General features: G+C 41.1%; 1 protein-coding gene across 3 annotated transcripts in view; it reads left to right on the forward strand.

Moving 5' to 3' along the window:
* Positions 1-21,642, forward strand: part of rspo4 (R-spondin 4) — a 27,544-nt gene continuing 5,902 nt past the window's right edge. The window contains exons 1-4 of one of the 3 annotated variants that reach the window (XM_026348589.1): positions 1-562; positions 5,819-6,007; positions 6,866-7,003; positions 9,372-9,563. In XM_026348589.1, coding sequence (XP_026204374.1) covers positions 478-562; positions 5,819-6,007; positions 6,866-7,003; positions 9,372-9,563 — 604 coding nt within the window. In that variant the 5' untranslated portion in view covers positions 1-477. The remainder of the gene's footprint in view (positions 563-5,818; positions 6,008-6,865; positions 7,004-9,371; positions 9,564-21,642) is intronic. The other 2 variants (XM_026348590.1, XM_026348591.1) reach the window with 2 other exon arrangements.

The raw sequence follows: 21,642 nt of genomic DNA on the forward strand, positions 1-21,642 counted from the left end.
GAGAGCGCACCCCATAAAGGGTTAAAGATGGCTACAGGATAAGTGGAGCTCGTTTATCGCAAATTTGACAGTGCTAGTTAAATGGTGTGTTTTCCCTCCGAGCTTCCAGTCTGAGGAAGCAGACGAGGCTCCCTGCTCTCCTCACCTCCAGCCTTCCTGACTCTCCTGTGCTCTCCTTTGTTGTTTATGGCCGCTCATTTCATCTTAACACTAAATCTACTGCCTGAAACTAAGCAGAGGAGAGGACGGTTTTCTGTTGGGTCTCTCCTCTCTTCTCTCACCTTCACACACACATCTTTGCCTGAATAATCATCTCCATCCATCCCTTCATCTTTTAACCCTCCCCGTCTTCGCCCCCTTTCCCTTTCAGTTTCTTTCGGTGCCTCGTTGTGGAACTAAATTTTACATCTGACACCCCTGGAGTCCTTGCAGATGTCCGTAGCCTGGCACTGAAGCGGGCGCTTGCCAGCAGCCCAGATGCATTTGCGACTGTTTGCCATTGTGATATCCTTGGTATGTGAGGTGATCAGGATGGGGTCTGGTGTCGCGCAGAAGCAAACCGGTGAGTACGCTGGGAAAACAGCATGACGGGGTGTGGAGGGGTTCTGCGATTTCGACAGTCGCTTCACGCTCTTCGTTTTCTAAAACTGAGCTGATATTCCTCATAAATAGAGGAACAGATACTGACTGGATTCGTTACATTATACAAATAATAACTGGACATAATACAGTTCTTTAACAAGATTATTTATAAATGTAACATGTAATAAAAGACTAAAATAGCTAAGAACTGTAACTTTAACATAGTTTTGTTGGTTAAACTAAAACGGCATAGTTTCTCATGACAGAAACCTGATGCCGTATCATGAGATTCAGGTTTAAAATAAGAATTTAAAAAATGAAAATAATCAGATTTACATGATCAAACCTTGACTAACTGACAATAAATGCAGAGAGGAGGTTTCATGATCGTACTCGAGGATCACAAGATATTTGCAACATCCAGCCGCTTCCTCGAACTCTGAGGTTATATATTCCAATTCATTCCAGCTTGTCCTTCCAATAGTAAGAGAACTGATGATATCAGAATCTGGATCATCAGTAAATCTTCGGTAAAACGCTGCTTTGTTATATTTATATATTTATATCTCACTACACTCTTTTTCACTTTTCAATGCTTCTCATTGGCTGATTTGCCTCTAAGTTAAGCTCCGAACTTCATCACTGGTTGGAATTAATCCTCAAATCCCAATTTGTGACTAATGAGTCTCAATAAAATCCCTCTGAACTCAAAGACCTGACCACAGCCACCTTCAAATATTTTTATGGTTTTCTGCATTAATTTGTCATAAAATCTGATCTGATCTTCATTAAGTTAAGAATATTAACAAATATAATGTGACTAAAATAATAACTCATTAATTCTGATTCTGATTAATCGTAGATCTTCTGAAAGCCCCTTTTGTCGAGACATGGCTCACATGAGCGTATACGGCTTGAGCTCCAGTTCACACCTCTGAACTAATTTTCTTAACTTATTCCAACACCTGACTCCAATTAGCACTTTTGAAGTTATTATTCAAAGGGTTCACAAACTTCTTTGTTTTCCACTCACACTGAGGTTTTTATGGTTGTTCTCAATAAAGACATGAAATACTACACACTGCACATTATATTTGTTCATACTCTTGACTTCAGATCACTTTTCATGACAAATTAATGCAGAAAACTATGAAATTCCAAATGGTTCATATACTTTTTCTTGCCACTGTATGTGGTGACCTTCACGCTCACTGGTGTCTGGCATTTCCTCAGGAATTTGTGACTAATAGAGGGGGATCCGGTCTCAATCACACCATCATTTTGGTTTCCGACGGTTCCCTCTTTGCCCCCGTCTTCCAAGCAGAGTTGAGGTGTTAGATAATGACTGGAGAGGCAGAATGGGGCCATCAGGTGCCACTGACTCTCCTTCAAGATAATCAGTTGTGACAGCAAGATTAAGCTGTTTCAAACATACAAGGTTTAGTCGGTTATAACACCATTAATACAACAATTACTAAAGAGGAGTAGACATTTAATATCTTGCTCAGTCAATTTATATGTTGCGGAAATTGTTTTTGGAATTTCTATATTAAATTTATTCATGTTTATCTGTGATTGTATTTTATCCTCCATTAAAATGATTCATCAAGTTTTCTAGCGCACTGAAAAACTGGTAATAGAGTAAAAGAGTCTTCTAAAGTCTTCAGTCCATGTGAAATGACTGAACAAAATTTAAAATATAGAACATGTACAAACTGATTTTTTTCAATGTGCAAAGCAGCATGAACTCACACTGTTACTGTTGCGTAAAATTAGGTAAAATTACGACTGAGTCCTGTATTGAGACATTTTGTGCTAATAGATCAGAACAGTTTGAGGTTAGAAACCATTTTCAGGTCTCAGGGGTCAAACGCTGGCTGTGTACACAGCAGGTGGACCTGCTGCCAGAATGAATCACTTCACAACCCGGACTTTTGTGTTGTCAGTCCAGTCTTCCCTCCCCACATCATCCTCCTCCCCGTTTCTTCTCCTTCATTTAGCCCTCATTCCTTTCGCTCCTGCCTCATACACCCCTTCTTTTCGCTCTCTGTCACATCTGGACCTGGTTCCTTTAGCTGTTAAAACACACGTACACACAGCTGAAAAGGTTTGAAGTGTTTCACAGCAGGAACGTTAAGCCTAAGAAGTCACAAGGGTGAACCCATTATAATGTCCATTAGTGCTATTTGTGTTTCTATAAGGTTACTTTATGTAATTGTGAGCACCTGTGGCTGTTTTACATTAGAGACTGAGAGAAAAACAGATTGATCAGATTCTGAGATAAAATGTTTCCTTGGTTTTGAATCCAGAGACATATTTAGTGTTGCAACATTACATGGATGTGTCCATTTCTGTTCACCTCTCACTTTGTTTCGCCTCATGGTTTTTCCATTTGCACTTTTTGAGTGCACTTATGCTTTAATACGTATATCAGAGGTAACATTTGGAGGTGTTAATGGGGCTAGAACTAAATCACGGGGTATGTCTTTAACTGGAGAACTAAATGAGCATTTACGGTAAAGGTCATTTTCTTGTACCAATGTATGAATTTGGCAGCAATCACAAAGTCAGAAACTGTGCAAAGGGTCTGCTCACATGTTAGCCTGATGTTCGCTGAGCTTCTCAGTGAATTTTGTGTCAACAGGTGGATGCATTTCAACATGTAAGCTTAAGCTGAGCACGTATGACAGCAGTCATCTCATGAAATCCAACAGAGAACAGTTAACCTGTGCAGAACTGTTAACCTGTGCACACTAACAGTGGACTAACCCATTGAGAAACAAGGGTGTATTGGAGTTATGAGTTATGAATACTCAGTGAGCTTACACGGAGTATTCATAACAGTAAAGATTCCATCTGCCAGAGGTCGACGTTAGCAGATACGATCCTCCACCTGGATTGGTGACGCCTGGTGTCAGACATGTGCACTTGACAACCAAGCTGCATTTCAGTAGAAGCAGAACAGAACAGTGAGAGCAGCTCAGTGTCACAAGATGGACAGTATCATCATGAAAAGGCTGCAGCCAGAAGCTGTAACATAGGTCACACAGACTTCACTTAAACAACCTCAATCACATGGTGAAGAATGCGTTAAACAGCAGCCACATCTTTAAACAAACTGGGACCAGTAGGTCCGGCACCCCACCTGGCACGTTTTCCCTGGTTAAATACACTTTATGCTGCACCAACTTCAAAAGGGGGTGGCTGCTGATTTTTGTTTTTTTACTGAGATAACACACCCTGAAATGAAATTCTTGCTATTTCTACTAGTGAAGCAGGGAAACAGTGGAGAGTAATCCCACCTGAACCCATACACTATCATGATCTTTTTATAGGCACATATTTAGCATCTAATAGATCTATAACAGTACATGAATCAAAACCTACGCTACATAACACAGGTATTGTTGGAAAATGCAAACTGTCTACTTAATAAATAATAAATGCACTAATATTAATCCATCAAACGTCTGTTAAACACCATAATGTTTAGAGAACCAACATAAATACAGATATTTAAAACTGTAACATATCATGAAATTCGTATTTCAGTTACTTGATCATTTCTAACTTGATTTGTGAAGTTTAACATCAGATTTAAATTATAGAGACATTTGTATGATTTGTTTGTTGGAGTTTGTTGTTTTTTGCTTTGAGAAAAGTCAATTTGTCCATTAATTCTCATTAATCTATTGTTTCTATTAAACCTAAAACCACAACATTAAATCACCTCTTCTCTCTTTCGCACATTCACCACATGATGGGAATTCAGTTTTAGGGTAGATGTTTAAATGCTGGCATGTTTCCCTGAAACCCCGCTGCAGCTAGTTACACCTGGTGCTCATTAAAAATTCAGTGCAGTCCCATGCAAAGTCAAAGGTCACAGTTTTATGCTACCTAAACGTGCCGCTCCTCTAACAGTCCTAGAAGCCTGCAGATTGATAGCACATGTGGAAGAAAACTGTTTTTCAGACAATGAGTCAGCATCTCTTCATCTCTTTACTTAGTCTTCATCTCTTTTATCGGTTCTTGACTAATAATAACTCAGCTGAGATCACTTGAAAACACATCCTGAACATGTGCAGGGTCAGAGGTCACTGTTTAGTGCAGCCTGAACCAGCTAGAGCAGCTTGTTTTTGTCAGAATTAAGAAGGATATGTGTAGCCTTTATGGCCTCATCAGCAGAACTCTTGTCCACATTAAATAACAATAATATAACTGGATATATTTTATGATTTTAACCCTGATTCTGGCTGAAGAGGTTTTCAGCGTGGATGACTGTCAAAGAGTATTTTTATACCTGTTCTCTCCTTAATGAGTTGTAGTCGTTACACTTAATAATCAGATGTGATATTTGGCTTTTTTAAGATTGCATCAACTGTGACCTCTGATGACCTCTATCGCTGACCTGATTACATGAATTGAAGTCTTATTTCACACACACTCTGACAGTCAACTCGGCCACAGGTACTTTGTGAGGATCAGACTCACGCACACTTACCTTCCGTCCTTCATCTCCACCGCTGCAGGTTCATTCCATCTTTCCATAACTCTTTCCTTTATTCTGCCTTTCCATCCCACCTTGCCTGTCTTTCCATATCCCTCCTTATCCCAGGTCGGATTGAAAGCATTCCTACTTTGTCTGTCGAGGCTTGTGTGTATCTGGGTGCAGACATCGCCGTTTGCTTATTTGGGCTTAGACATAATCCTAAATGTCATGCTACCAAGACATGGAATCTATTGTCGGTGAGCTGCACAAACCTGAACTCACATGGTGCGCCAGAGATTCTTTGATGAATTTATTTTCAAAGAAACACAAATGTATGCTGACACACGATGCACAGGCCAGTAGAACTACAAGAGACAGCTGCATGATACTCCCAATACTGTATGAACTGTGTTACCAACAGAAAGTGATGTTGTCAGTTTAAATGTGGCAACGCAAGAAGTTGTTGTTTCCATCGAGTATTTTCCAGGTAAACTTACAGTCGGTGTCTATATGTTTTTAAAAGTGGGACTGGTTTCGTGTGAATGTCTTCCTGCCGACAGTATCTGCACATCTGCATTTCAAGAAGCTCAGTGTCTGTGTTTTTTCATGGAGTCCAGAAATTCTCTTGGTATCATGAGGATTTGTGATGTCTCCTCCGCTTCCTGCTCTCACTCTTTATCTCTTTCTTTCTCCTCTACTTTTGTTTTATTGCACTCGTCCTAATCTGCTCTCCGCCATCTCCTTCAGCTCACAAGGAGACAACCCAGGAGTGTCCAAACTGTGACGAGTGTTCCACTGATAACGGCTGTGTGCGTTGCGCTGAGAAGCTCTTCCTGCTCCTGGAGAGGAAGGGGATGTCTCACCATGGAACTTGTGTCCAAACCTGCCCTGCTGGACACTACGGACTGAGAGGGTTGGGCGTCAGCCATTGCATGAGTATGTTATTTTACGTGCAGAGGTCTCTCAGTCTGACTGATATCAAGTTACACAAGAGGACTTTGCCTTGAAACCCAAATTAGTGAAAGAGATGTTGAGTTTTGTTTCAACAAACAGTAACGAGTGTCCATACGCTCACTGTCCTAATCAAACAAAGAGTCCAGTTAAACTAATACTGGCATCTACCTGATACTCAAACATTCATGACTAAAGTCATTTCTGATGTGACCTGGCTTTAAAAAACACAGTAAGAGCAGAGACAGGATTTATCCTGGTCAAACATATGAGACAAACTGGGGACATGAAGTTGCTTGAAAGTCGTTGGAGCACTCAAAGTGCAACCAGCCAAGTGCCAGTTTTTGCAGATGTCCATAGTTTTCAGTCTGTATATATTCAGGAACACAAAACAACAAGCTTTGATGACTGGAGACGTCTTAAGGCTCCAACATCAAAGTATCATGTGAAGGCCACTAGTTCAGACAGGGCACGGCTCACAACACGTTCTCACATCTAACCAGCTAAACACTCCAGGTTGTGTGTCTATTAATCCACCTTTACTACGTCCATCTTCACTACGTCCACCTTCACTACGTCCATTTTCACTACGTCCATCTTCACTACATCCATCTTCACTACGTCCACCTTCACTACTTCCATCTTCCATGTCAAACCGTGTTGCCTCGTTAAATCAATCTGATTTCTGTTTGTTTAAACTCTGATATACGTCCCTCTGACGTCCAGTTTCAGCAGGAAGACGTGTAAACAGTTAAAGTAAAATCACATCTTTTATGAAAGAGAAGATGTTAAGAAAGACGTGTGTCCTGTTGACTGGATGTGTGATGGTTTCTCTCCTCTCAGAGTGCCGCTCTTTGGAATGTGAGCATTGTTTCAGCCGGGACTTCTGCACCAAGTGTAAAACTGGCTTCCTGCTCTACAAAGGCAAGTGTCTGACCAGCTGCCCTGAGGGAACCTTCAGCCACGACAGCGACTGCCTGGGTGAGTAAGACACTCCACACTTACAATGACAGTACCTGTAGCTAAAAGGATGTGACCACAGAGGTTCCTCTTAGTTTTGAGAATTTTCATTTCATGAATATAAAAATGCCACTGATGCACTTTTGAAGCCTACATCAAAGCTGGAAGTGAGAAATAACCAACCTCCAACCTCTGAAACCTGTATCTGTAGCAAGGACGTTAAAGTAAAACTCTAACTACTTAATTATGTCTCTGTGCCATAGAGATTTATAGTAATGGTTTCAGCCGGTGATGTAATGTCCATGAAGGTCAATTCAAGGTCGTCCCGAACAAACCCACTCTATTGTTTGTATTATCTGATCTGATCTTTTACTTTATTGTGTTTCTTTATTTTATTTAAAAGTGTATATTTTGCTGGTTTTTAAAGTTGGCCCTTTCCAGCAGGAACCGGCAGAGGCCACAGACAGCAGAGTAAACTCTGTTGGAGATGAACTGGCACATTGGCGGTTTTGCTTTTTGTCATGGGATTTGCCCACAATAAGAAAAATAAAACAACATAATTAAACCGTGTCCCGGGGTCTTGCAGTACTCTGCTCGATTACATGCACACTAGTGTCCTGGTTATGATCAGATTCTTGGAGCATCCTGTTTGTATTCTCTATAAACATTATGTTCTGTTTCCAGAAGCATGGACAGGCTTTTATCCCAGTTTAAAAAATCCTGAAAATGCCAATAAATGCATCCGACGCTGGGATCCTGCAGCATGTGCACATCGCATCTGCCACGTGTGCAGATTCAGTCTAAATGTATGTACGCAGTAGTTAGTTAGACCAAAAATGAGGATGACAAATAATGAAACAGTGCAGTTACACAGGCAGTCCATGGATTTCATTACTGCTGCTCTGATGGAACCCACAGCAGCTTTATTCTCATCCTGTCTAATTGCCATTTCTTTTACTTTATATTTCGTGTTATAACATAACTCTGCATGGATGAAGCTGATGTGAGCGGTTTAACCAGCAGCAGTTTTCCTGCTCTCTGCTACTTCTCTACATTATTTCACATTGACTCGTTGAGCATTTCATTGGCTGTGGAGGGTTTTTATCTTGCACCGGGCTGATTTCACTGAAATAATTGGACTACTGATAGGTCTACTAATAGCACCTGTTTTGGGAAACTAGACTATGTTTCAGGAACGACCATGAAACGAGAAAACAAATGAAATAATCCCTGAGTGCTTCCACATGGATCAAATGATTGATCTTAAGGAAGTAACATTATTAAAGTTTAAAAACCTTTCTTTATTGCGTTGAATGCTTCTGATGGCTTAATGATACACTAAATTCTGCCTTCTTGGGACATTCTGTCTTGAAATACTTCCAGATCTCCTCTGAGAACCGGTTCCTATCGTCCTCTGGTTCTCTGAACTCTCATCCGCTCCATTTCTTTGCTTCATCTATTTGCGGTTAACTCTTTTCTGATTTGGAGCCAAATTTTTTATTTAACACATGATTCATATTAAAAGTCTTGAGAGGAGTTTTAGAATTTATCTTCATATCTCGTTGTGGATCATCCTTCCCTTCTAAGTAAGTGAGATATATTGTTGTGCTCACTCTTCATTGAACGCCGGCCGGGGCTCCAGATTCCCCCTCTGCCGTCCACCTGCACCATCTGCAGCTACTGTTGTTTCTTGGCACGGTGACCACATCTGGTTTTAATGGCGATGTTAAGGTTTCATGTCTAACTGTTGGTACACACCTCGAGCAACTCCAGCAGGGTCACTGGAAATCTGTTCATTTCGAATCTGACAATGATAATGATGATTACCAACAAATGTTGTCCAATCTTGGGACGAAGTCTCTGGTTTTCCATCTTTGCTCTCATGGAAAAATCAGCCACTGATTTTTGTGGGTGACATCACTCATCAGCTTCCAGTCACTGTGAGTGTAATGTCGCATGTAGAAATGCTTCAGCTGGCATTCACGGTTGTTGCCAGGGGTCCGAACAAAACACTGGTTCCAATATGTTATTGCCACTCCACGGGTTATGGTTGTAATTTACTCCTTTATCTTGTCATCTCACTCTCTGTACTGCTCTAATCTGTAAACTGCAGCGCGAACCACAGATTTATATCCAAAGTATTTGGTCAGGCATATTAATAATTACACTTGGAGACTACTTTCCACGTCGTGGGTTCTTTACCTAAGTGCCAGAAGAAGCTTTACTTCTCTGTGACCTGATACATCCATGTGAAACTGATTAAGTGCATTACTCTCTGTGATTTCTTTTTTTTCCCCTTCTGAATTTCAGATACTATTTAATTATGAAGTGACGCTGACGTGCCTTTAATCAGAGCGTATCCTCTCTGTCTTGTATACGTCTCTCTCAGAAGACTGCCAACATGTTCCACCGGGAGAGTGGAGCGAATGGAGCACCTGCCACCGTGATGGCTCCACTTGTGGCTTCAGGTGGGGCAAACACACGAGAACCCGGGGGGGACTGACTGGAGACAAAGCAGCAACACACTGCCCATCGCACAGTGAGACGCAGAGATGCAGGATGAAGAAAAAGTGTCCAACAGGTGAGGAAGGGAAGGATGAAAGGAGGGGGGGGGATTACAGTTTCACCGCTGTTCTGTTATTTATGAGTTTTAAATCCAACATAAACAATCTGCTTCTAATAAGCTTGGTCTGATACAACTGATCATTTAGTTTATTTAGACTTTAGTGTGTTTGGCTGCCAACATCTGCAGATTCCCTACATTGTTTGGTCTTGTGTTATGTGCTGTGTTGACACACTAGTGGAATTTATAATGCCAAGTGGGAGAGATTGGACCTTGTAAAAAAATTCCAACACATGCTACTTCTAATTAGCACTTCTAGGCGGATATTAATAGTTTTCCCTTTCTGAAGGTTTTTTCTGGGAGGTGGGGAACTTACTTACAGGACTTCTTTGTGGTGACTACCTCTAACCGTAACCTCCAGAGCCAGAACACTTATCATTACACGTCAACACTGTTACTCACACCACTCACAGGCCAGCATCAAGCAACTGTCTGTTGCTGTTATTCAGGTGACAATATGTAACATATCCAAAAGTTATTTAACGAGTCAGGTTTTTTCATTCATTAGTCTCTATTCGGAGGCTCCCAACACATCTTTTACTCTTCCCTCTAAAACCAGAGAAAAATGAATCAGTTATGGTTCTGGTTTGGGTACATTTAGGAAAACATCATGGTTAGGGATGAAATGACTACTTCATTAAAGTTAAGGGACCTCTGTTGTCATGAAGACTATAATAACCATGTGGTTAAGGTTAGGGAAACAATCCTGGTTTGTAGGAAATGGGTATAGCTGTGTTTATGGGGGATAAAACATGGAGGGTAAAACATCCTCTGGATCCTTTTGTCCTGCTGTTGACAGGAATCTGTTACATCAATGTAGTTGTTGCTGCTGGCAGGGAAACGTACAGTTCACCTGTTTGTGTTGTGATTTAGTGTTTGAAGCATAGTTGAAGCTTTTGTTTATGGTAAATGAAACACGGTACAAAGCAGTTTCTGATGACAGCATGCAGTGGAACAAGTGAAAGACTGTGGTGGAAAACCACATCCAAACAATATTTATCTGTCTTTATTAAAGTGGAAAAACGAAGACATTCCCACATGGGGTGATTCCTGCAATAGTTTGTGAAGGAAAGTTGTGTTTTAATAATTTCACGAAGCAGCCGTACCAACAAGAACTGATGTGTAGTCATTTCTACTTCTTAGAGACGCAGCTCACTGAGTTTTATCCTGTCAAAGAGGCACCTACAGACTATTCCAGAGGCTTTCTGTCCTGAGTGCAGAAAAATAAGAGAAGAGATAAGAGCTAGTATGTTAATGAGGGGACATGAGGAGAACCGGCTCGTTGCTCTGCACAATATCTTTAATGATCAAACCTCCTCACTTTGTGTGTTTTCAGGTTTGAAGGTTGTTTCCATCCAAAGATCCCCAGCCTCTCAGATTTGGTGTAAGATCAGTCGTGTCCAGGATGTAATGCTCATCATGTGTTGTGTGTTTTTCAGAATCTCAGGAAGCTGAAATTAGCCTGAAAAAAACATTTCGAAAGCTCTATGTTGGGGAGATGCTGTCATTACTGGTTAGAATTGTATTGAAGAGAACAAAAACACTGGTTATTTAGTCCCTTATTGCTAGGCTCTCACCAGCAACACAACCATTGTACTGGTGACAGTTCCTGGCTCTTGTTTTTAACTCTGCATTAAATTAATGATGAACTTTATGCGGATATTCCAAAACATTAAAAATCAAACTTGGCAGCGGTTTGTGCTCTCTCTCCAAACCCGAGCTGTTGTTGTTGTGACTTCTTTATTGTTCCATATTTTCTTCCTCTTTACACAAACAGTGCAGAAGCTGTGAAACATTTAAATAGTGCCGAGGAATGTACAGAGCTGTTTCTAACTTTCCAAATTGGTGAGAGAACCCGCAGTAAGTTTAGTTTAAGGCTCTGCAAATATTGTGTTTGTCTGTGTGTGTTCATGTCTGTGCTGTTCCCAGCTCCTCTACAATGCAAGGCATGTCATTTTAAGTAATTATCATTATCACTGTCAGATCGTATGTCCAGTGGCATTAGCTGAGGAAGGAATCGGATCCAGCAGAGTCTGGCACAGGGATCAGGCCCGTGGACCTAATAGCACACATATGGGATAAAAGAGTGTTGTGGCATCTCTCTGACATTCCTCTGTTGTTCCAGATTAGACGACTCTAGTCTTTTAATTCCTGCTCTCTTGTTGTCTTATTGTTTTCAGATGAGGAGGAAGAACATGGGTCTCATCTCCCATCCTGTCTCTCGCCTCTGTTTTTCTCTCTGTGTCTTTACTGACTGTCTTCGGCTAACAGAAGGGTTTGCTGCTTGTTTTCCTGCTAATTTAGCTTCTGGACAGATATTATGCTGTCGGGGAACGCCTTGCTATCATAAATGTGTTTCGACTTGTTATCGACAAGTCTTAATGTGTGGTGCAGTAGCTGCGAGACAAAGAATCCTAGTTGATGGTTTCCAGTTCTAATCAAGTCTTCAAAGGTGAAGATACAGTAGCTGAAGAAGCTGAGATCATGTGGAAGTGAAGAACTAAAGATAATGAGATATTAAGACTAACAATGTGAAGGCCCATGTGAAGACAGGAGATGGGACTGGAGTAGACAGAGGGTGGTTAATGGAAACTGTCCCTGGACATCGTCTCTTCTCCATCATGGTGGTGATAGAGAGCAATGACTACCTCTGAGACATGAACACAGGAGAGACACAAACTAGGACGGGGTTCAAACTTGGCAGCGGTTTTTGCTTGTAACATGTTAAATTTGTGTGTTTGGTTCCTGGAAATCACAGAAATAAGAGAGAAACAACACTGGAGCTGATATTTTGAAGGAGTGAAACAGTCATTTAGAGAAATGGTGTCAGAGAAACATCAGCTTCAAAGCCTGATGATCCATCTGGAGCAGATAATGTTAATGAGGCTGGTTAGTAAAACTGTACCTTGTGTATTTTTGCCAAAGTTTTAACATATTTTACCTAAAACTGACTTCACTGTGTGATGGAATCACATTAGATGGATAACGCACAGCCTGTGGTGTAGAGCCCGTTAGGAACGGAGCTCGGCGTCGCCGCAGCAGCAACGCACACAGATGTTGACAGATGGTAACTTGCTGTCTAAAAATCACGTCAAAGCTGGAGCCAGAAGTGTTTTCCTGTTGCCAAGGCTACGCAGAGTAGTGTGGAAAAAATAAGTTGAATCTGCTTCAACAACTTCCAACAATGTGGTACGTTGGCCAATCACACGCCTTATTGCTGCTGATGTCATCAGGACCCAGAGATGAAACATTTGCAGTACTGAGTTGTACTGAGTTGTACTGAGTTGTACTAAGTTGTACTGAGTTGTACTGAGTTGTACTAAGTTGTACTGAGTTGTACTCAGTTGTACTGAGTTGTACTGAGTTGTACTCAGTTGTACTGAGTTGTACTGAGTTGTACTCAGTTGTACTCAGTTGTACTCAGTTGTACTGAGTTGTACTCAGTTGTACTGAGTTGTACTGAGTTGTACTCAGTTGTACTGAGTTGTACTCAGTTGTACTGAGTTGTACTGAGTTGTACTGAGTTGTACTCAGTTGTACTGAGTTGTACTCAGTTGTACTGAGTTGTACTGAGTTGTACTGAGTTGTACTCAGTTGTACTGAGTTGTACTCAGTTGTACTGAGTTGTACTGAGTTGTACTGAGTTGTACTGAGTTGTACTGAGTTGTACTAAGTTGTACTGAGTTGTACTGAGTTGTACTCAGTTGTACTAAGTTGTACTCAGTTGTACTGAGTTGTACTGAGTTGTACTGAGTTGTACTGAGTTGTACTCAGTTGTACTGAGTTGTACTCAGTTGTACTAAGTTGTACTAAGTTGTACTAAGTTGTACTAAGTTGTACTGAGTTGTACTTACAGTTCGAACCTGTCTGTGAGTGTTACAATGCTCTGTGCTTTGTTTTGCATGTTTTAAGCTTTAACCATATAAATCTGTTCCTCCAACTCCAATGATTTTATATCGTCTCCCTTGTATCTGAGATGACACTGAGTCACATCCGTCGACTGTCGAGCTCCACTAAACGACACTTTTACCTCGTGTACATGATTTCACATGTTCAGGCACTTCGCATTTTTCAATCTGCGAGTTGACTGATAATAATGAGGATTGTGTTTGACTGTGAAACATCGATGTTCCTCGCTGATCATCCATCCGTCCATCCTCTGACAGTGAGAACCCCCGCCCCCCCAACTCGAGTGAAGTACAATAAATCGACATCTTCGTGCCAGAACGTTTTCTCTGATCTGTTACGATCATATTTTTTAAACAAAGACACAAAACATTGTGAAACTCGGAGTTGTCAGCTCCACGACTCCATTTCACAGCATTTCAACTCTATGAATCACAAGCGCCCGGCGTCAGTTCGAAGTTATTTTGTCTGAGGACGTTTCCAACTGACGTTCACCAGGAAGACAACTGAGGTCACAGTATATCAGTCTCTGTATGATGCAGACGAGGTCGTGGGTTCAAGACAGTGACTAAACAAGGGGCATATTATCCGTCTCACGCTGGTAAAAGGCTCAGTACATGTTGACGTGTGGATTCAGTTGATGCTTCAATGCTCCTACGTTTTAATAGTCACAAACAGTTGAATTATTTTTGCTTCTCTACAGCCAGGTATTGAGCTCATAAACAAAGAGATAACAGCCCAAGTCTTTTTTTAGTCATTGGGGTTTAGTGCAACACAAATTTAGCCAACAGAAGAATAACAAATCACAAACTGTGCGTTTCTACACGGTGATAACTCAAATAGGCTCTTCTTAAATTTGGGCTTCAGATATATTTGTTCAATGACTTTTGCAGCCATAGACACATGTTTGGGGTTAGTGTGAAAGCTTATTAAGTTGTATTTATGGTGGTGATAATCTCCCATAATCCGACTGATTTACTCGGCTCCCTTTTAAAGAAAGAGCTCAGCTGTGGAGTTCTTATTTAGGACATAATGAATTTCCCCTACTATAAAATCAAAAGAGGCTGCATAGCTGGTGTTTTATGATGCAGTGCAACACAAATGTAAACTGGAGGGAAACAGTGGTATCTATGGTCAAAGTCCAGCAGCATGCATCTGTCTTGCATCAGTATTACAACAGGCTAAAACAACTGTGGCTGAACTCCCCTGTCAAACGTCCATCCTTCATTATTATTCTATTAGAACTGCAGCAGATTGTTTTTTTAAATACTATAAAGCAGAAGTGAATGGGTAAGTCATAACTCACAACTAAAGTCCCCAGTGGCTTGTTGCCTGGTCATTACTTTTGCCCTCTGACTGCTGTAAAACAAAGCTACGGCTACAGCTGTACTTCAGTGTTTAATATACTGAACAGTCCCACAGCACAAAGCATGTTTCCCCACACTACAACTACACACAGCCAGCCAACATCAAGTTCACAACACAACATGAAAATAACACACAGATAGGGCCGTCGGCTGGGAGCGTGCACTCAATCACTAATATGCTATAATACTAAATAAAACGTGCTGTTTTTACAGACCTCAGTCCGTTTTGGAAAAATGACAAGTTCACATTTATAAATCTGACCCACAGCACGTGCACACGTTTTATTGCCAAGGGCCAAATGGCACCAGCTCCCCATGTTCCCACATGTACAACCACAGAGGCTACAGCCAGTCTGTCCCCTTCACACCTCAGGCTCCTCAAATACAACACTGTAAGGACCAGATGACCTTCTAGCCTCCACTCCTTGAAGCCTTTTTGTTTGTTTTGCACATTGTAAGTAGCTTTGAATAAACGACTCTATGTAAAAAGAACCGACTAGAATCAAACTCTTTTCGTTCTGCTCATAAAAGTTTGAACATACAGGATTTCAGCAATATCCACCAAAACAATGCTGCAGCGTGCAAAGCTCATGTGGTATAGTTTAATAATCGTGGTGGTTGTTTGTGGGGGACAGATCTTCTTGGCTGTGACTGAAATGTGAGCTTGTTTCATTTTAGGTGGCACAGCATGTCTTGCTAATCCGGCAGTGACAACGGTAAAAGCTACTTGTCTTTAGACAAAGTACAAAATGTGAAGTCATTTTTTGGTTCTTTGTCTTCCTTTGTTTTCCTTTGGACTTTGTGCTCCATCCACTGAGTGTGTGTCTCGGCCACATGTCAGCTTAGTGTTCTGGTAAATGTCTGTGTCACTGAGGCATTAAAAGCCGCTCAGCAAGTCTTGATTTCACTTGGTTGTTAGTTGTGATTTCTAAGCTGTCTTCTCCTTTCATGCTGGTTCTAAGTCAAACTCTTCTTGGGAATCTGGTCCCCCAGGTGAAAGTGAGCTGATGTTTATCCATGTTTGCAGCTCACAGGAGGATGGAGACTGGATATTCCAGACTGAGTTCAAGGTGGCACAGTCAGTGTTCTGCTTAAGTGTCCATACAGGAGATTAGGCGTCTGTTTCATGGTGTTTTAAAACTCTGCATTGCTGCAGAACATCTGAAGACTAGGAGCGGTCCTGTCAGAGTGTCTGCTGTTGAACTCGAAGGGACCTTCTGCTACACTTGATGCACTGAGACACAAACCACAAAACTTCGTTCTCAAAAATAACCACATAGCTGAAAAATAAAAGAATAGGTTTTATAAATGATAAGTATTGTATTTATGTCAAGACAGTTGAACTTTATGCACGGCACAAGAGTTTCCATGTGTGAAAGGGCCTTGTAAACTATACCATCCCTGTCACTGCAAGAGCGGTTAAAGCACATGAGAACCATTTTTTCAGTCTGTGATGTTAACAAGTGAAACGTTCTGGAGCAGCTCCATTACCAAACAATAGAGACCACATGTGACTTTATCACGAGAATTTTTTTGGGGGGGACGCTGTGATATTATCCAGATCAATTTTCATGAGGATGTATCATTTTCTGCACCGACACTGGTGGGACAACAGAATTCAGCTCGTTTAACTGTGTAAAGATGCAAACAAAGCACGGTCCAGCTCGGGTTAACGCTCTGAACCTATATGAAGCTTTTCAACATTATCGGTACACACAGCTCTTTGCAATGTTGCTTCTCATTCACCCACACACCCGATACCAATGCTGATGGGAGAGCTGCCATACGAGGCTCTCTGCAGGAGCAACTTCACAAAGGGAAAAGACTGTATCTACCTACCGTAGTAATTCAGTACTGGAAACTTGATTTCTTACTAATGCAGCAGTAATAAATAGGTCTGATTTAAGATAGTTCACGTAGATCATGGCGTTCAGTGAACGATACGTCAAATGTGCATCACAGATTTCAAAGAACCCTCTTGAACCAGAACTACAGGGACCGATACTGGCACTTTACTTTACACGTACGGTATTTTCCAGCCAATTTACCGGAAGCATTTTCCATAATTGCCTAAAGATTTAGCTGGTATTTAGCTGCAAATTACTTTAGAAGGATATTTCTAAGAAAAGCTGCTGGAGTTTGGTTCTACTTCTAAAAGAAATGGAGGAAGTGTAACTGCTAGAGTTAACGCCAAATTACAACACTGATACTGAACCTGACAAATTAGTAAGAGGAAAAATGTTGGACCGTGTTTAGTTGTTGGTCATCATATCAGATTGAAACCTAAAACTAGTGATAGTAAATACTAAATAGCAGCTAGTTGTAGTTTCCACATGCTGTAAACCCCACTTCAAAAGGAGCTCATGCTTTTATCCCATTTATTTAAATATACTTGCAAACAGAGTTTGAAGGCTTTGGAGTTTCTGAGAGGAAAAAACCATTGTTTTAATATACGGGACTAGTTTTATATCCAAAAAGCAGCCGGACAAATCCGATCCTGACAGAGAGGGAGGTTTTTAGAAGGCACCGTTTGAAACACGGCTTCTTTAACATACGGTGCAGAACTCAGTGGCCTTCTCATTCAGCAACACATGGATCTGGGTTGAGCTAACACAACACAGACAGCAAGCTAAAGTACATTTTCCTAAGTATCACATGCATTAAATTAATGCATAGCAGTCCCAGTGCAGACGTCGCCTCGGGCACCTGAAGCCTGTACAACAGGTAATCATTAGAGAACACGAAACTAGCTGCAGTCTCTCTTTTTTCTCTTTTTCGCTCCTTGAAAGCTTTTTAATAGCTTCATCGTTTTAATTATTAAGACGTAGGACTAATGTGATTTGCTTTCCTTCTTTCAAAGGCTCTCCTCAGAGCTGTGGGCATCAATGAGAAAGGTGTGTTCTACACCTTCTCACGAGTTTGTTCCTGTTGAGAGACGGAGCGATTTGATCAGACCATAAATAACTTAGGAATATATATGTAGTGAACGTATCCAGGATGCACCATCGTTCAGCTTCTACAGTTTGTTTACAACCAGCAGGCGTCTCCTGTCCTGCACGGCACGTCTCAGATCCTGTCTCAGCACAGAAGCTGCCCAGTGATTCTGAATAGAGCTCATTACAGCTGATGTTTTTGCTAATTAAATGAGGACAGGTGTACTTCTTGTTGTAATTTGTCCTATTTCACTTGCAGGTACACAGTTCAGACAACATGGTTGTGTTTGGGGCAGCTCTGCCTCTCTCTGTAAGACGGGTTGCTGTGATGTGCTGTTGATCGCAGGGTTGATGGTTTGCTCTCCGGTGTCACTGAGCCTCTAGTGTGTCAGCTGCACTGGTACCTTTGACAGAGGAACTGAAATGTGAAGCAATCAAAATATTTTCACTTAATATAGTAATAAGAATGAATGAGAGTCAGGTGGTTGAATCAAAATACCGTCTTTCACACTTGACGATGATTCCTGGTAACTAGCAGGTCAACACTTTCACTTATCCTATGACCTAGATGATCCAAACTCAACTCCAGCACCGCTGTGCTGCCTCAGTGTGTTCCAGCTTTGCTTGTCTTCTTTTCTTTAACTGGTTAAATGTCCCCTAACTTCCTAACTTCTTACCCTGATCTATTCAAAATGCAACCCTGCATGTGGCTGATTTATTGCAGATGCTCCTTTTCAACAGCATCTTTCTTCACATTAATAGAAAGTCACCCAGTAAAACTAGTCTGCTACTGTTTGCTGCTGTTTGCTGCTGTTTGCCGTCTGCTACGACCACTGCTGTTAAACACGGAGCCGTCTCACTGATCAGCTGAAGACAAATGATTTTTCATGATATATAGTCTGGATGCAAACTTGAAAAATTCTCATTTAGAAGCTGTTTCTGCAAAAACTTTCTACAATGCATTTGCTTGTTTTCTGCTGCCAGGGTATGTGCGTGCTGGCCCACACAGATCTGTCCTGCTTCAGGCTGATTTATCATCCGTTCTGGTCATATACAGCGCTTTTTTTCCCCACTTCAACATGTGGTTCTGAGTGTAACTGCATTGTGCAAAGAGTCAGCACAGGATCAAGGGGATAATCCAGTGTTTTTGAAAATTCCTCCTGCTTTTTGTCTTTGTCTAGTAAATCTTGGCCCTCTGAACTGACCTTTAATTTAAAGGGTGAGTTCATTCAGATCACAAAAACACATTTTCTCACTTACCCCTTATGGTATCTAGCATCCAGAACAGAATTATGGACGTGGGGCTCCAAACACTGAAAAAGTCAACAAGTCTTTCACATAAATGACTTTCTGTATGGCTCTTTGACGTTCCACAGCTAAACTGTTCTTTAATTATTCGTTTATTAATGACTCCTTTAGACGTGTCATGATGTTATTAACAGTTTACTGTTATGAACATTGTCATATAACATCCCTGTCGTAGTGAAAAACCACACTTCTGAGTGAGCAAGACAGGTAGAGCTGGACTTACCTGCTTTTTACAGCCAATACCAGGACTGACAGTTTTTAAAATAGGTAACAATTAGTGGTGTCAAACCATTATCAATGAGATAATTAAATACTCGCTTGATCTAATTAATCTGAATTAATTACATATACATTTTTGTTGTGAAAGTATTAATATTAAAGTCCAAAGAAATTTTGGCAAATGAGTGAATCCGTTTTTTAAATACATATGACAATAAAACAATGAGGCACAATAAAAAGAACAAGTACTGAGTGGATTAAATGTTGTTTCTAAATGTCACTGAGACATTTTGTGCTGGTTCATCTTTGTAATAGACAGTTTCACACGTTACAACCTGAATATGTTGGAGTGCAGGAGAGAAATGTCCTCTTGTGGCCACATGGCTCCGGCGTCATGTCTTCATTCAGTTACTTCCTCACTTCCTGTTCAGTCACTCATATCTTCACAAACACATTAATTGTACGATTTCTCTTCGGAAATTCCACCGACTACAAAAACAAGCAAACCTGCCCACAAACTGACATTTACTGTTCAGTGAGAGACTTCTCTGTGCAACATACCAACGTTTTGGCTCGATGACTCAGGTCAACAGTGCTATATACTGGCAACACATGTGAGAGTTTGGTGTCTGTTTTCAATACTTTAACAGAGAAGCTGACCATCAAGACAATCCTCCAAAAACTGTGTGTATCCATCGAAGAGTTTGTGATGTGGTCGTATATTTAGTGTTATGGGTTTAGAGAATAAATGGAATTTAGTAGAACAGCCACAGGGACAACATTTGTATTTCTGTGTGTGTACATCCATGGTGAGGGAGTATACATTTGTTTGTGTGTGTAGTCTGCCTGTGGTTTGGTTGTTATGTGATGAGCAGGAAAGTTTTCCAACACAGCGCTTGATTCAGTTAAGATGACTGAGGGAGGATTTGCTCTCATGACATACCAGCTACAAGCCATCTGGTTCACTGTGTCCAATTTGTTTGTGTGAGTGTGAGTAAGAGACAAAGAGACTGAAGCAGAACACGGAGTGAAGAGGTGAGCACCGCTGCATGTAAAGATCTTTGATCACATGTGGTCAGTGTGGGTAAGACTCGGTGCTACCATGAATTATGTATTTAGGATGTCCATCTCTGTGGTGCGAAGTGACAAAGTCCATTTGTGCTGTACGTGATTACAGGAGCGACTTCCTCGACTGGATTTCAGAGGGAAAGATGTAACTTACACAGGAGGAACATCAGTGTGATTTAATGAAAACTATAAATGTTTCATAAACTCCAAAAACTTTAATACTTTTATAGTTTACACAGCTTTTTGAGCTCCCACAACCGACATGAAACTGAATTATTTTGCACCAGTCCACAGTAATTTCATCCCTGATTCAATGATTAACCCTAACCCTTACATAAAATATGATGATTTGATCATTTCAAAGCTTTAGGACAGAAAGTACAAAGGAAACACATCATATGTTAGAAATGTGATTGTTTATCGGAAGATGCTCATTTTGAACTTGATGCCAGCAGCACGTTTTAAAAATGTGTTGCACCATCTCGTCACCTCTCTCTGCAAGTGACATTTTTTCCGTTCTTGCCTGATTTTGGATTTCATCTGCTCAGCAGTTCAGGGCCTCCTGTGTCAAATGTTTCGCTTCATAATGAGCCAAATGTTTTCAGTGGGTGACAGGTCTGCAGACTGCAGACAGTTCCGTTTCGCAACTGGACTCCTTCACGACGGAGTCCTGTGGTTTGGCATAGACTTTCTGAAATAAGCAAGGCCTCCTTCAATAAAGGTCTGCATGACAACACATGTTGCTTCAAAACCTGGACATATTCATTAAAGGAGCAGATGCAGACGTAGCAAAGCACCTCCATACAGTCATGATGCTGTCATTTCAACTGTGTGCTGATGACAAGTCTGATTGTCCCTCTCCTCTGTAGCTCGGGGGACATGACGTCCAAGATTTCCAAAAAGAACTTAAAAGTTCAACTCATCAGACCAAAGCCCAGTTTTCCACTTCACCTCAGTCCATCTTCAACTGTCCTACTGACAGAACAGCATCATGCACAATCAAACCTCTGCACATGATCTAAAGAGCAGCATCTCATTTTTGATCAATCAAAAACCACTGGATATTCAGTATCTCTGCACTGGTTTCCAGTTGGTGCCTGTAGCTGATTCAAAGCTCAGACACTTGTCCGTGGTCATCCCACTACTTGATTGAGTTGCTGCCAAGCATCACTTGAAGTTTCTCCTCACACTTGGATACATGCTCGTGAATGAATTAACAGAGACACGACCATGACC

This window comes from Anabas testudineus, chromosome 5 (genome assembly GCF_900324465.2).
Source record: "Anabas testudineus chromosome 5, fAnaTes1.2, whole genome shotgun sequence".
In the NCBI taxonomy this organism is placed as follows: Eukaryota; Metazoa; Chordata; class Actinopteri; order Anabantiformes; family Anabantidae; genus Anabas; species Anabas testudineus.